Here is a 16817-nt window from a genome sequence, read left to right as displayed (position 1 = left end):
GCAGAAAAGGCCAGTTTCCAGAAAGTTTGCTTTTAATTTTGGAAAAATCAACTAAATAATTAATATACAGCTCTTAGCTGATACAAACAAAGGAAGTTATTCATGATTTATTCAAACAATATGAGCAAAGATAAGACTAACCAGAGAGGAGAGACCAAGGGGAGAGACCACACTACCTACCAACATATGGAAAAGCACAAAAAAATGACAAGATGTTACATTTTTAAACTGTAACAATAAGCCAAAAAACTGATACTTTTAATGTAAAACTTACCATCTTCCTGTGTATGTTTTCTCTTGATGTACGTTACATTTTATATTTACTCTTTCTGACTTGCATAACCACCTCCTCTTCTCAGCTTCCATTGAAAAACAGATAACCATTATAGTATTAACAATTTTGTGAAAAAAACATTTAAATATAACTACAAGAAATAACTTAAGATGGTGTACTAATTGAAAATATGCCGATTTTTTTCCTGTTCCATCAATTAAGAGTATGATCTTCCCACACAGCACTTACATTTAAAACTCAAAGCTGAAGACAAAATGCAGTAAAGTACTAATTGATAAGTTTGTTTGTTGAATAATTTATTTATTTTTCTCAAATTCAATCAAAAATAAATACATTTTTAGATGTTTTTTTAACTTGTAAAATTAGTTTTGAAAAGCAAACTGCAGCAGAAAATAAATTTGTTTTTTACTGTGTTTACATTTTTTGTCATACTTTCTTTGCCTTGTTTTAAACAAGTTCAAAGATGATGGATTAATAGAATAGCTATAAGGGTGATTCAAATATATATATTGTCTACAAAGTCATCCACCAGACCAAAATCTGCTCACAGAGGAACCACTTGACTGAAGAAGCAGAAGATTAGATGCGCGCTGCAAGGCGTACAGGCAGAAAAGATTGAAGGAGGAAAGACAGAAATGTACTTTTTTCCCTAATTCCTCACTTTATCCTTGTGAATTTTGAAATGAAAACTAGTGGTGCACAAAAGAGGTGATATCTGTTCGAAGGATAGAGGACGAAAAAAATTGAATTTCAACCGGCAGGTCTATATCCTGAGTGAAATTACAGCTGAGTTGGTTTCAAAAGGAGATAAAAAAAAAAAAAGGGGGGAATAGTGAGAAGCAACAGCAGTTTCATTTTCCAGCTCACAGTTGGTGTGGATGTCGCCAGATCAGACATTGTTGCAGAGAAAGGCATGCCAGTATGGAAATAAGGGAACACAGTATAGCGAGATGGAAAAACAGCATGGAGGGGATTGTCAAAAACACATTAATCTGTATTTTATTTACCCAGTGCTTTTAAACCTGAGGTTTCCCAGAAAATCATAGTTTTTTCTGCAGTTGGATTTAAAATGAGGCTGGAGCACACTTTTTAAAGCCTGATGGAGACAAGTTATCTACAGTGAAACAGTTAGAGGAACCAAGACCAGATCTGAATTTTCTAAGTCAGTGTCAAACTCAAAATGTTGAGTTTTTTTTGAAGAGGAGCAAACATGTTCTTCACCTCTTTCCAGTGAATTAAAATAGGTAATTTTGATGTCTTTTACAGAGTTAGGTCTATTAAAAATGGCAAAACAAACCAAAGACAACATTATTTGTTTTATTATTGACAGATATCCACGGAGTAAATACCAGTTATCCAGAATCAGGTGCCTGTCAGGTTGATCCACCCTGCAACCAGCCAGCATTAAACCCGAAAATCCGATATTTTTCTAATAAACGCACCACGATAAAGCACAGTTACACTGCTCTGACAGCAATACTCTGATGTGGAGGTAAAAGAAATATCTAAAAGAGAAAAAAAAATGAAGTCATAGGAAGCACATAAAGGCAAGTGATTTAAAAAAAGGTATTTTCTTACACATTGAGACGTGTCTGCAGTTCATTCAGGCTGCCAGAGTTTTAGACTTAAAGCACTTTAGGAGGCTGGAAAGACTACAGGAAAAGTGATGTTTTTTATCCTTTTGAATGATTCTACAAGTATTTTAACTTTTTACCTTTGGTAATACTTTGACAGGACCACTCTGAAACATTAATACTTCCAGTTAGAAGAATCATGTCGACAAAAAACACTTGAATCTCTAAGGAGTATAAATATTTTTCTTGATTCAACCAGAATCAACTTAAACCAATTAATCATAAGATAGTAAGACAAGTTTAAAATGTCCAACCTGTTCCCCCTATATCTGTTTTAAAAATATCTATGAAGTTTTACAGAGGCTTGTCTCTCACCTTTGCAGTGTGTTGGAGGCTCTACTAATAGTAATAATTAACGTCGGCTTATGGCATGAAAGATAGAAAAGCACATTCTGGAGGTTGTTCAGAAATCTGAATGATTTCATTCCTATGGCAAGATGAGAACAAATCTTCTACAAGGATGTGATTTTTGCACCTCCCTTTTTACAGTGTAGATATTTAACTTGTCTGAAATGTAAGGATTTCCACAGGTTGGAAAAACTCCAGCTTCTATTAAACAAACCCTGTGTCTCAAAATATAAAGCACTTGCTTTATACACAATATCAAATATTTCAAGTTAATCTAAATGACTTTTTGCCCTGTATTCTTACACTATGGCTAACACAAGTGAGCTTAAAGTCCAATTACTTTCTTCATCTAAAAAATTAAACCAAATTTTATATTTTAATAAAAGCCAAAGCCAGATAAGACTTAATTTGTGGAGATATTTATAATTATGCAAACATGTGCAGAACTTTCACACACATTTTACAGTGTTATGTTTCAACATCACAGTATGATTAACTTTGTAATTATAAACATCACTGTATTAAATGTAATAAGAATTTAGAATGTCAATTTCCAGTTTCAAATGGCTGAGTTGAAGTGGTTAATTAAAATCCAGATGCAGTCCCCCCCCCCCATTTCTTCACCTCTTCTGGAACAAATGTGGGTGGCCAATTTAAATGCCAAAGCCACCAACAGATCCAGCAGCCAGCTCATGTATACTGCTACAATGCTGAAAAAGCACAGTAGAAAAGAACAAGGTGCTGCCAAAACAACATTTTTTTATTTTCAGAGTATACAAGCAAAATTCCTTATTGTCAAGTGATGCAAATATAAATACAGTTTGGACGTCTATACTACATTTCTATTGTTGGGACTGCCTCAAATACTGAAACGTAACAAAATCATCTTAAGTAAAATCAAAGAGCCATTTGGAAAGATAATTGAGAAGCCATCTGACCAGAAAAGATAGGATGTTATTAACATTGCCTGCTATGGGAAAATCATACTGTGATATTTCACAAAGCGGAGACTCAAACTAGCTTTTGAACCTTTAACGCAACCTAATCTTAAAATGACCAAAAATTGACACGTAGTCTTCTGTGGTGCAACACGGTGAAATTCAACAGAAGCTCCCTGCAATAATCATGTATCACCTTTGTTTTGTTGACCTTGTCTCAGAGAATTGTTGATGCAACTCTTGGGTAATCTATGAATTTTCAGTGCATTCTTCTGTGCTGAAGGCTGTTTCTTATATTAGTTCCATTAGCATCGAAAAATCTGAGCTCAACACTCAAAACGAAGAAATCAGTGGGTGGCTCACACCCAGAGGTCCTCAGAGTGAATGTTTTTATTTATTTGTGGGTTTTGTGCATATATTTAAAGTAAAGCAAGTTTGTATGCCATACAAAGTAGCAAAGAGTGAGATCTGAGGTCAAGCAAAGTACTTATACACGTTTCTTGAAGCCGCAATCAACGCCTCTGCCTTTACTCGCTCTGTGTCTTACATAAATACTTGGCACTGTTTGTAGTTTTTTATCGTAAAACAAAACTCATAATTTAAACTGTAGCCAATGTCTTGGACACTGGCTACAGAGTTCACCAACAATATTAAGGGAAAAGAACAACATGTAACATTTCTTTTATTTTATTTTAAACTAGTTCAGTGTTTTATGCAGCAACATGACCTCACCACTCAATGTAGAATAATTGCCTCTGCATTTGGGACTTGATATAAGACAAGAAGTACATGTGAGTTTTCTCAGTGGTCTTGGATGTGACCAAGGCAGTGATAGAAAGCGATGTAGTCATTCAAATTAAAGTAGAAGGCTTGTTCCTGCTTCAGAAGGGGAATGTTGGAGCAAATAAAACAAACCAGATGAGCTTCAGTGAAATTGGATCAGGAGTGATGGTAATGGTCGGCATGGGGCGACCTGTAGCTGATGAGATTGCTTTGGTTGGAGCTACAGCTTCCATCTGACAACCACTCTTGTTCTTCTTCAGTACAAATCAATAGCTTACAGTGTTGCTTCTATAATCCTAACAAAAAGGTCAGAGCCCCTCATTATTACCAGGATGTGCTTAAATCTCAATCACAGGTCCCTCTGCACTCAGCAGGGAGAGATCAGGCTTTTAGGGCTGCTTTTCAATAAGCTTCAGTCAATCTGTTCATTTAGTCTGTGCTCACTTAAGAAAGTTAGTCAACAGAAGGTTCCAAAGCACTGGAAGTAAAACGATGGATAACAAGCCTGAAAAAAGAAATCACCTCCAAAACTATTGACTGAACAAAAATATTTTCTGTTAAATCCTAAAGTAGTAAATAGTCTATAATAATAGTTTGGATGTAGATGCTTGGTTTATTTGTTCCGAACAAGCCTTTATTAATTCACATTTAATGATGCTGCTAAATTAAATCAAGGGAGAATTTCTGGAGCTATGTTTTCCACATTAAAATGTGTAATATTTAAAGAAGACACGGCTGCCCTTCTACTCTATACCAGATGTTTCATGGAGTATTTTTGCAAAAACTCTGCAGCTACAGACTCTCGTGGATTCCAATTAAAGGTACAACATCAATGTTCTCCCAGAAGGAGGAAATATACAAATAAAACATCAAGCTTCATAAGAAATGTTCTAATAAAACAGTTGCAGCTAAGGCTTTTCTTTTATAGGAGCTGCAGGAGGGAGAATTGACAGCACTGTTGATTTGAAGCAAGATGGTTTACATGCTACCTCTATACGTATGTGTATTCTCTTTGGACTTTGTAAACTGCCCTTGGGTACAAATGTGCTATTAGTCTGTGCATGCATAATTGTCCTGTATGTCTCTGTTTTACTCTGTTATAGACTGGCATTCTATTCAGGGTTTCTGGCTCAATGACTTCTAGATGTAGGCTCCAGCTCCCCTACAGACCTCCAAGGTAAGCAGCCATAGGCGATGGATGGATTGACAGGCTGACAGTAACTTTTACTCCCTTTTCTCTCAGTCGTTAAGTTCTTCCATTTACTTTTGGAGCAAAATCAGGATGTGAAAGACGTGAAAAACCCATAAAAACAGCTTCACTGCTGCTGTGGTTTCTAGAAAGATTCAAAATGTATTGTACAGTGGTGAGTTAAAGCCTTTAAAGAGTCTAGACCACATTTGATCATTTATATAGTTAAAAATATAAAATATTAAGCAAATTTGAATTGGATGAGTGTAAACTGAACAGAAAATCTTTATAACAGTTTGGGATGTGTGAAACCTTAGTAATATTTGTGAAATCATTGTCATCAGAATCACCTTAAAATAAAAATGCTATATGTGAATTAAACACATTGTACATATTCAGTAAAAACAGTTTTACAATTTATAAAACACTTACAGTGGACCCCCAGTCAGCGACCAAATCCTTCCACAAATCCAAGAGAGAACACCTCTACAACACTTACTACTGCCTATTTTAATTATTCAAACACCACATACACCTCGACATACAGTGGACACCATTTTACACTCTTCTATGCCAATCCAGGCAAAGCTTCCTGGATTGGCAGCGTTGCAAATGCCAGCCAATAGGATGCCAAGTAGCATTGCATCCAGATGCTTCAGCTCCTCAAGTTGCAATTTTTAGCAAATATTATAGATATGGTCATTGTAAAAATGTTTGCATAAGCAAACTTTCTGCAAATAACTTCAAGTTACATTCCAGAGAAAATTGCTGGATAAATCAATAATTAGGTAGGGGTCATCTGTGATCTACTGATATAAGCAAGCCCCCTGAATATTGCTAAAACCTTGTGAACTGTCTAACAAGCTGGACCCATTGTTACACCCAAAACATGAAGTTTAGCCAGTCAGATAAAATATAACATAAACAGCAGAAAAAAAGCTAAATTTGTTAACTCCTAATGCCAAACTCTTAAAGACTCTTTTGCAGCAACTGAATTGCTGCAGTTATGAGATTTTTATGAACACAGAGTTGATGCATCACAGTTGCAAGGCACTCCCAGCCTACAGTCTGATTAGGTGTTACTCTCTAACCCATACCAGTGGTTAATTTGTCATTCTGGTGCAGTTATGTTCTAGATGGAGCTCTGGGAAACAGGGTGGAGATGTGTATCTTCTTCACGTACAGAGGCTCAGCCTGCTAAGGTGCCATTTACTTTAATTGCGGAAGGTGAGGACAGTTTGCCTTGCTCTTCCTTTTCTGTCATTCCCTCCTGATGGGCCTAGCTGAGGAATAGCTAAAGGTACATCATTATTGGATATGTGGGAGAAAAATAGACCATCATAAACTACATCACAGGCTTAATAGACGTATTGATCAGATGGACAAGCTCTCTATGATACAGTGGGATCAGCACATGATACCCTGCAGCTCAAGGGGCTGTCCAGAGTGATAGGTCCAATTTGTATTCCCAGCCAGACACCTTTTCCTCCATGTCATCTCTCTTTTCCAACCTGTAGACATCCGTTTTTCTTCTTCTCCCCTGAAACTACTCGTTGCTTGACATTTCAAAGCATTTTCTGGACTTTAAAGCTGGTGATAACCAAATCCAATCAAAACTAGATTTCACACTCACCCTCTATCATGTCATATAAATTTACACACAATTTAAGCCCTCTCATGTTTATCTCCGTCTTTGCCTTTGCACCTGTGTTCTTCGTATCCCATTTAATGTGGCTGTTGCTTCTGTTCTGGTCTCGGGGTGACAGTGATACCAAAGGGGCCTCAGGGAGCCGTTGCTGACTTGTAGCAGGAGGATAATGAGATTAGCGAAACCACCGAGGCCGTATTAACAGCAGACGACCCCCTTTAACGTAAAACAAGGCGAGAAAGAAATCAATGTTGCTCTAATTAGCACAGAAAACCTGACTACCTGTAATAAACTGACAGAAACGGGTGCTTAAGATTTCATAACAACTTGTCTATTTGTTCATTTAGAAAGGCAGCTTCAGCAGAATTGATCGAAATGTTTTCACCAGTTTTGCTGATATTTTGAAGAGGCCGATTACATTTTCAAGTTTGCACAGCGGTTGCCCTCTCTAGGGCAAACATTATCAGCAGACGTTATCTCCATCAGCAGTTTGATCCACCCGTAGTGGTGTTCACACATATCAAACGTGAAAATTCATTCAGGCAGGAAAAACTCATTGCAGTCCTACACTCAACACATACAGCTCACATTCTCAGCACATCAGGAAAAAAAAGATGGAAGAGAGGAAAATCTTTCACCTGACAGACTTGTTGTGTTTCTGTTATGGCAAAAACAACAACAACAAAAATCAAGACCAAGATGCACACAGGACAGTTGATGTTCAAGACTTAATCATGCAAGTTTTGATTACACTATTTGAAGTTGCTGAAATACAGTGTTTGCTTTTGGCAACTAAAAACAATTATTTAAGTGTTTTAATTCATGTAGATGCTCTGAATCATTTGCATCTTAGCTGCACACTAAACTTTTGCAGGCTGTACGCCCTGAAGAGTTTATTTGTTGCCAGTATTTATATTGTAATAAACTCCGCAAAGCAAAATAAGGCAGAGTAATTACTGAAGAATTTAAAAAGAAAAAATTTAGAGAAGTTTATGTGAAACTATAATTAAATTTTACTCTGCAATGTTGTGCTGAGCATGTCCTAAACTATCCTTTTAAAAGAAGAGTAAAAATAAGAAAACATGACCTACAGTTGAGGTAAATACGAATCACGCTAGTTTGCATACAGCAGCAAAACTCTTACTTGTTAGTACTGACCTCCTTGGACGATGCACAGTTGGCTCCACAAGAGGTCTCACAAAGGAGAGTTTATCAAAAGTTTTGTCATTTGATAGAACGAAAGGCACTGCTCTTCTCTACGTCATGTGACCTCTTTGTGTTTTGCATGGTTCGCATGGTGTAGATGTTTGTAGATGCTTGCTGAGAAACCGGCACAGATGAAACAATTGTCATCAAATTTTGTGATGATCAAAGCAAAGTTATGTTTACAAATCAGCACATTTGTGTATTCCATACTTAACTGGAAACCCGCAAAAGAATATACACGCCAAATTATCAACAAGGCTAATAAAAATCAACAGTAAACATGCTAACAATAACATAGCACTTCTTCAAAGGAATTGTGATAAAAATGGAAAGACTTCAGCTAAAGAAAGATGTGTCTTAATTAAAGACTACTGATGCTTAGACACAAATTAAATAAGACCAACCATGCAGATGAAAGAACTGTAAAGAAGTATGCTAAATGAGGAATAGTGGGCACAAAAACCTACAAACTTACAGCCAACTACATAAGTCTGGCAATTTCGGTTTAGAATAGTTTACATTGAACAAATAAGGAGAAATCAATTCATAACGTCACTGTCAAATCCTTTCTTAGCTTTCTTGTTGTCCAGAGGATGCTTTCAAGGCTAAATAAAACAATATCCTTTTATATAATAAGGACAGTCATTACTGCATTTTAATCAGTGTAACTTTCACATCCAAATGAGTTTTAGGTTAAGAAAGTAGACTTTTACTTTTCGAGTAGCTGAAAGGAAAAGGGGGAGTGTAAACTTTTAAGTTTTCAGATATTTTCCAGAAAATGCAAAACTCAAAGTTGGACTTACGGAGGAGAAGTTGTGCGCTCCACAGGGCTCTCCCTTGTATTTGCATGACAGAAGCATTTCATCCAGCTGGTGGCTCAGTCTGTCCATAAACTCCAGGTTGGTTCCCTCAAAGTTTCTGGGTGGCAGAAAGAGCCTGAAGTCTGAGAGTTTCCTGAACCAGGACAGACGGTCCTCCTGCATCAAGTCCAGAACCATAGGTCTTACTGTCCGGTTAGCCAGCAGCAGGCCAAGCCAGTGGCCAGCAAAGTACAGGTCGCTCTTTGTAAGTTTGTAGAGGCGAATCGGGTTGTTGTTGCAAATAGTGACAGCAGGAAAGGCAAGTTCTTTGGCCCATTCGGTGTGGACCCGTGTGTACGTGGGAAAGGACAGCCAAAGAAGGAGTCGGTTAGAGGACCAGGATAACAGCAACCCCAGGGAGGTGCAGAGGGCCAGCAGCCAGAACGCCCGGCGGCCAACAGAACCTCCAGGGACACAAACATGCCGCAGGCCGTGTAGACGTGTCCTTGACAACAGAGTGGATGTGACCTGAGCCAGAGTTGGCTTCGTGAGACGTCGCTTGCGAGCCTTTCTGATCATGACTGGGGAACCCCTTCGGAGACAGTGCCCCTGCAGGGCCATGGCTGCCCACAACACTCCTACAACCGCAGGAGAGGTGTCATTTCCTGGCCAGGCCTCAGGGACAGGGGCCAACATGTAGCTCCAGGAGAAATCCCCTATATAACCTTTATCTATCCATGCACTCAATCACAATAATATTGTGTGTACATCAAAAAGATTCTTGTGTGGTTTAAAGTTGTCCATCACACAGCAGCAGCAGCAGCTACTTGTTGGTCCTCATTCCTAGTCTCAGTCTGAAAATTGCTCCAATCATTCAACTCAGCAGGAAAAGAAGAGACAAATCAGAGAGGCAAATGTGCTCTAAGCAAGGTGTCTTCTACATGAGCGAGTCCAGCATCCATGGCAGTTAGTGTGACAGTGAACAAGAGATGATAAGACAGAGAGAGCAAAGGGAAGAAAAAGATGAAGAGGAGACAGAGAAAGAAGAGAGCAGAATAAAAATACCAAAGGCTAAGCAGTAAGGACAAAAACAAATGTAGGAAGGAAAGATAATTAAAATAATGAGATGACAGGGCTGATTGATTGGTTGGTGTGGTTGTGTCTGTCCTAGCAGAGATTTCCTTGTTCCATCTTTTCCCTGTTTTGTGGAGTTGTAGCTTAGTGCTGCAAAGCCCATCAGGCTCTCAGAGGTGTACAGCCAGAGGTTATTATCAATCTTTTCCTGAAATCAGTACAAGCTCTAATATATAAAAGATATTCAAAGCTTGTTTGCTTTCAGTCTCTCTGTGCATTCTCACTTTAGATGCTCTGACTCCTCTCCTCGTGCTCAGCTTTGGCCGGTTCTGTTAGCTTCTTCAGGGATCCTCAAAGTAGTTTTGATCTGCTTCTCAACCCCATCGTCACAGTTGGAAACCTACAACATGCTTTCACATTTAAAAGAGGGCATTCATGCATATTCACGGACATGCACAGAGGTTTTCTACGGAAAATCTGAGCAAGGCTAATCCACTCAGAGACACTGATCTCAACATCTCTCACCGCCTTTTCTCCGTCTCCTGGTCTCTTCCTCCATAGTTTTTCTCCGCGACTTAGACAGTGCATCTCTCATTTTAATATTCCTGTCATGTCCTCGATCCTCTTTCTAAAAATAATCTCTCCAAATCAAATCTATCAACTTGCCCTCATGCTCCTCCTCCTCCTCTTCTGTTGTGTCAGGCAAGCCTTTGGTCAGGTTCACTCTCCTCCTCTTTTTATACTCCTTCTTTTCCACTTTGCACACACACTCCGGCTTCTCCCTCCGTCAGGAAAGGCTTCTTCGTGCGCTTTCCTCAGTCTGGGTCCTTGTCTGATTTTACCAGCGTTCTCCTTCTCCCTGCTCTGAATGACTTCTCTCTCCTCTGTGATCACTCTGTTTATCCCGCCTCCCTCTCTCTCCTGTGGTTTCCTCCAGTTTACAGGCAGCTTTTCCTCCCTGTGTCACCCCTTCTCCTCCTCTTCCTGCGCCACAGCTCTGTCCACGCTGCCGGTGAGTCCGTCACTGATGAGAGCGCCTGTCTCTCTCTCTGTGCTAACTTGTGCCGTCCTTCGCCCCCCTCTGTTTGCCTGCTGCTGCTGCTAAGCAGCAACAGAACGATAAGCGGGCAGGCGTTTGCGTGCAACGCGCATCAATAAATTTTTTTGCTTTCAGTATATTCAAAATATATTTTTCCCAGAGTGTGGAGATTGATTTTGAAACCAGTTTAAAAACTAAAACTGCAATTTAAGAAGCAGAATGTGCAGCTAGTGTGAGATGCATCGACTAGGGGTCAGTTAAGGTGCTTCAACCGTCTCATAAGGATGCAGACCCAGAACTCATTGACAGTTCTATGTATCCTATAAATGTGTTGGTATCCTCTAGAATTAGACAAACAGTGCCATTGATAAAGGTGACTAAATATCAGAAAGGAAGTCAATCAAACTAAAATAATATTGTTAACAAATTAGGTCACATAAGATTTGAATATCAAAAATTAGAAAAGGGGGAAAAAAACAACAATAATAAAAAGATCCTGGATGAGAAATGGTAAATAGACTGAATTTATGTGGTGTTTTTCTTGTCATACTGACCACTTAAAGTACTTCACACTAGAGAGACATTCAGTCAATCGCCCTCACAAACACACACTCATCCACAGACCTATACATTTACAGTAGCCCAAGGGCACAGTGAAACTGGAACTGAACCAACAGGCTGTACAGTGATAAAGACATAGAAGTTACCCAAAGAACTGTCAGGTCATCCTAAAATTAAAAAAGATTGATACAGAACATCAAGACCCGAGAACTTATTTACCAAATTTGAATTGGTGTACTATATTTATGAAGGATAGAATCAGAGCATCTCTCAGGGGTTGTTACTTGGATTTAAATGATCAAAATAGACACAGATATAGCCCCCAAAATGTGTAACCTTTCCTCTTTTTTACTGTTTTCATAAAAGATAAATGGGTCCCAGTATATTTTTAAATACTACATATTTTTTATTGATGTAAACTGCATACAATTTAGCATGGTTGTGTATTCTTTTCAATATTTTTTAAAGTGAGCAGAGCAAACAGTTTATTTTTGTGTTTTGTGCTACTTTGTAAATACACAAAAAATGGAATATGATTTCAATTATTTGTCAACAGTTGGTGTTAATTAAAAATCTACATTCTACACTCATTGGCTTCAAATTTCTCCAGGTAAAACAGCCAAATTCTCCCCAATCCCAAACCATGTGCATAAAAGTTTTGGAGTGGTGCAAAAAAAGAGATAGTTTTTGATCCTTTCATTATGCTAAAATTTGCATCAAACCATACCTACTGTAATTTAGTTAAATGTGTATAAGCATCTGGAATATGGTTGACTTTGTTTTATATAATTAACAGCACCAAATCAGAAACACCCTTATTGCAATTTAAATAATTTTTATATGTTGTTCAGTCAAGTTAAAGCAGCAAAAATGCTTTTTGATATCCAACATAATTTCCAATGTAACACATGCACAAAAGCTTTTATATTTACTTTCTGTGGAGTCAAAATTATGCACTCTGCATTTTCACAACACACACACACACACACATATATATATATATATATATATATATATATATATATATATATATATATATACTGTTTTCATAAAACAGTATATATAGCTGGCAGGATAGCTCAATAGATAAGTCAGCGGGTTTTCACCCGGTCGACCCGGGTTCGAATCCAGGTCGAAACCGGAAAAAAAGGGCGCTATCCTGTCTGGGTCCTTAGGCAAGATCCTTCGAGCTACAGCCTACCTCATAACATGAGAGACACAAAGAAGCAAGGAAACATGCCGGCTCAGACGTCGCCCGGCCAAACAAGGTCTGCGTCAGGTGCTGGGGAACCAGAGCACCTTGATGATAAATGGGCTACTGGAACAACGAGGCGGACAACGAAGCGGAAATGGGCAAGAGATGAAAACTTGGATCTGTTGGAATGCTACTACTCAAGTAGCCCCGATCGGAGGGGCTATATGCAAAGACTGAGGGAGGAATGGTTACTTCGACATCCCCAGTCCACACTAAGTGCTAAACAGCTAGTAGCTCAGTGTTCCAACATCCGCAAACGGCAGCTACTATCACAGCTTGAGATTGACGAAGTACAACACAAACGCTACGGCGAAAAGGAGGAACCTGGATGTCAGAGGGCGGGGCTTAACTACAAGCCCCGCCCAGAGAGAATATGCAGCCACAATGATGGAAACAGAGCTGAACGAGGCTGCAACAGACCTGAGAAATAGAATCATGGCAGGAATGACAGACAGACCTCCTCGGCGCCAATTACAACGGCTGAGTGAAATACCATCAGAAAGTCTCATTGAGAATGTGAATGCAGCAGTGAGAACAATCCCTACCAATACCATAACAGAAACCAACGAGCTGATTTACAACGCAGCATCAGTGATCCTTGAGTTGCTTGGCTATAAGAATAACAATGACAATAACAAATACCCACCATGGAAAGACGGTTAGAGAGTAAAATCAAGGCAACAAGGAGGAAGTGAGCCAACTATCAGAGCTCCATGGGAACAACAAAAAGACCAATACCCAAGAAGTACAGCCAGATACACATACCTGAAGCACTCGAAACTGCCAAACAGAGGCTCCAAGCCTTGGCCAGCCTAAAGAGATACACAAGGAGAAGGAATCCAGAAGGATTAACAGGCTCTTCTCCACCCAACCAGCTAAAGTGTACTCTCAGTGGCAGGGGAATAACAAGGCTGGAGACCCACCAAAGCTGGAGACAGAACAATACTGGAAAAGCATATGGGAAAGGGTCCCACAACAGCAATGCAAAGTGGCTGATCTCTCTGAGATGACCACAGCAAACTCCCTGAGCAAAATCCGGTAACCATCACTGTGGCAGATGTCCAAGAAAGAGTCTCAGGTATGAAGAACTGGACAGCACCAGGGCCAGACAAGATCCATGGCTACTGGCTAAAGAAACTGACTGCCCTACATGAGCGACTGGCAGACCAAATGAACCAGCTGCTACAGAACGGGAATCACCCTGAATGGTTAACTGAAGGGCGCACAATCCTGATCCAGAAGGATCCAACAAAGGGACCGGTCCCATCTAACTACCGACCAATAACCTGTCTCTCCACAACCTGGAAGCTCATGTCAGGCATCATAGCGGCTAAGATAAGCAAACACATGGATCAATACATGAGCACGACACAGAAGGGCATCGGGGTGAATAGCAGAGGAGCCAAACACCAACTCCTTGTAGACCACACAGTTGCCAGAGACTGCAAAACCCGACACACCAACCTGTGCACGGCTTGGATTGATTACAAGAAAGCCTATGACTCAATGCCACACACTTGGATCATCGAATGCTTAGAGATGTACAACATCAACAGAACCTTGAGAACCTTCATTGCAAACTCAATGGGGCTGTGGAAGACCACCCTTGAAGCCAACTGCAAGCCACTTGCACAAGTATCCATCAAATGTGGCATATACCAAGGAGATGCGCTGTCCCCGCTACTGTTCTGCATAGGCCTGAACCCCCTCAGCCAAATCATCAACAAGACTGGCTACGGATACCGACTCAAGAATGGAGCCAACATCAGCCACCTCCTCTACATGGATGACATCAAGCTGTATGCCAAGAGCGGCGAGACATAGACTCACTGATCCACACCACCAGGATATACAGCACGGACATTGGGATGTCATTCGGACTAGAGAAGTGTGGTCGGATGGTTACAAAGAGAGGAAGGTCATCCGCACAGAAGGGATCTCACTCCCAGAAGGAACAATAGCAGACATAGAGGAAGGTTACAAATACCTGGGAATATCACAAGCAAATGGCAACCTTGATGAGATCACAAGAAAAAGAGCCACAACCAAATACCTCCAACGAATAAGACAAGTCCTGAGAAGCCAGCTCAATGGCAAGAACAAGATCCGTGCAATAAACAGCTATGCCCTACCAGTAATCAGGTACCCTGCAGGAATAATTAGCTGGCCAAAGGAGGAGATACAGGCCACAGATGTTAAGACCGGAAACTACTAACAATGCACGGAGGGTTCCACCCCAAATCCAGCACACTGAGACTATACACGAACCGCAAAGAAGGAGGCAGAGGACTAGTGAGTGTGAGAACCACTATCCAAGGCAGAGACATCCAAGATCCATAGATACATCAGGGACAAAGCCTCAACAGACAATGTGCTCAGTGAATGTCTCAAACAATGGGGAACAGAACCTGAGGTGCCGGAGGAACCATCATGGGAGGACAAGCCCCTGCATGGGATGTACCACCGGCAAATAACCGAAGTGGCTGACATCAGAAAGTCCTACCAATGGCTGGAAAAAGCTGGACTGAAGGACAGCACAGAGGCCCTCATCATGGCCCAGGAACAGGCCCTAAACACCAGAGCAATTGAGGCCCAGATCTACCACACCAGACAAGACCCAAGGTGTAGGTTGTGCAAGGAGGCCCCTGAGACAGTCCAACACATAACAGCAGGGTGCAAGATACTGGCAGGGAAAGAATACATGGAACGACACAACCAAGTGGCAGGCATAGTGTACAGAAACATCTGTGCAGAATATGGACTGGAACCCCCAAGATCAAAGTGGGAAACACCCCCGAAGGTAGTGGAGAATGACCGAGCTAAGATCCTGTGGGACTTCCAGATCCAGACAGACAAAATGGTGAGGGCGAACCAACCAGACATAGTCGTGGTGGATAAACAACAGAGGAAAGCCGTTGTGGTGGATGTGGCAATACCAAGTGACTGCAACATCAGGAAAAAGGAGCATGAAAAACTAGAGAAATACCAGGGCCTAAGGGAGGAACTGGAGAGGGCCTGGAAGGTGAAGACCACAGTGGTGCCTGTGGTCATCGGGACCCTCGGGGCAGTCACCCCCAAACTGGAACAGTGGCTACAACAGATCCCAGGAACAACATCAGACATCTCAGTCCAGAAATGTGCAGTCCTAGGCACAGCCAAGATACTGCGCAGAACCCTCAAGCTCCCAGGCCTCTGGTAGAGGACCCGAGCTAAGAGGAAGAAGAATCACCACCCGCGGTGGGTGAGAAGGGAATTTTTTTTTTTTTTTATATATATATATATATATATATATATATATATATATATTTCTAATTGCACATATTCCATAATGTAAAAGTTAAAGTGGGCTACAGTTGGAAACATTATGAAGTATAACCAATTGAGGGTTCAATTAAAGAGAAATACATATTATTGAACATGTTCAGCGTTAAATTAAAACAGTTAGAAGTTGGACTCTGGCTTTGCTTCTACATTTCAGCTCTCATCAAGAACCTACTTTCAGTATAATTGTCTTCAGCTTTAATGGGGTCTCCAAATACGACACTAGCCAACAAGCAATAGTTATTCAATACTGAGAAGGAAAATAGACATCAATATAAATCACCAAAGAGCTTCAGAGCCAACTCTCTGAGCTCTTGATCATCCAGCAAAGCAATACATTGCTTTGGAAATTTTCATTAGCATTCAGCAGTCTTCTGCCTGTTACTGAGAACATTTCATCTCCCACTGTGATTGAAAATATATTTTCACAATTTTTTACATCTCTTAATTAAACACCCTCAGGCTTGTCTATCTTCATATGTTTTCAGACTTCTGCTTGTTAAAGTTCCCAATTTGCTCAACTTCATCATTTTTTTCCCATCACATCATGTGCCAAGTTTGTCCTTCGAGAAATATTCAAAACAGGAGGTTAAAGGCCAAACCTGCTGCAGGAACGGTCAAATGTGCAGTCCTGACATTTTGAAAAACTTAAATTGCTCCTAAAGGTCTGAGGATGACTGGATGACTGCAGCAATGCATAACTCCCTTTAATCACATTGTTGAACA

The 16817-nt window shown here is 40.2% G+C and overlaps 1 protein-coding gene across 3 annotated transcripts in view; it reads right to left on the bottom strand.

Moving 5' to 3' along the window:
* Positions 1-16817, bottom strand: part of asic2 (acid-sensing (proton-gated) ion channel 2) — a 336573-nt gene that overhangs the window by 105006 nt on the left and 214750 nt on the right. Inside the window, exon 1 of one of the 3 annotated variants that reach the window (XM_044099870.1) lies at positions 8845-10936. The exons of the other annotated variants lie outside the window; for them this stretch is intronic. Within the exon in view, the coding sequence (XP_043955805.1) occupies positions 8845-9537 (693 nt within the window). The 5' untranslated portion in view covers positions 9538-10936. Of the gene's footprint in view, positions 1-8844; positions 10937-16817 lie in introns of those variants that run through there. 3 annotated transcript variants of the gene reach the window in all.

The sequence above is a fragment of the Gambusia affinis genome, linkage group LG19, assembly GCF_019740435.1.
Source record: "Gambusia affinis linkage group LG19, SWU_Gaff_1.0, whole genome shotgun sequence".
In the NCBI taxonomy this organism is placed as follows: domain Eukaryota; kingdom Metazoa; phylum Chordata; class Actinopteri; order Cyprinodontiformes; family Poeciliidae; genus Gambusia; species Gambusia affinis.
This window is presented reverse-complemented; position numbering and strand designations above follow the sequence as displayed.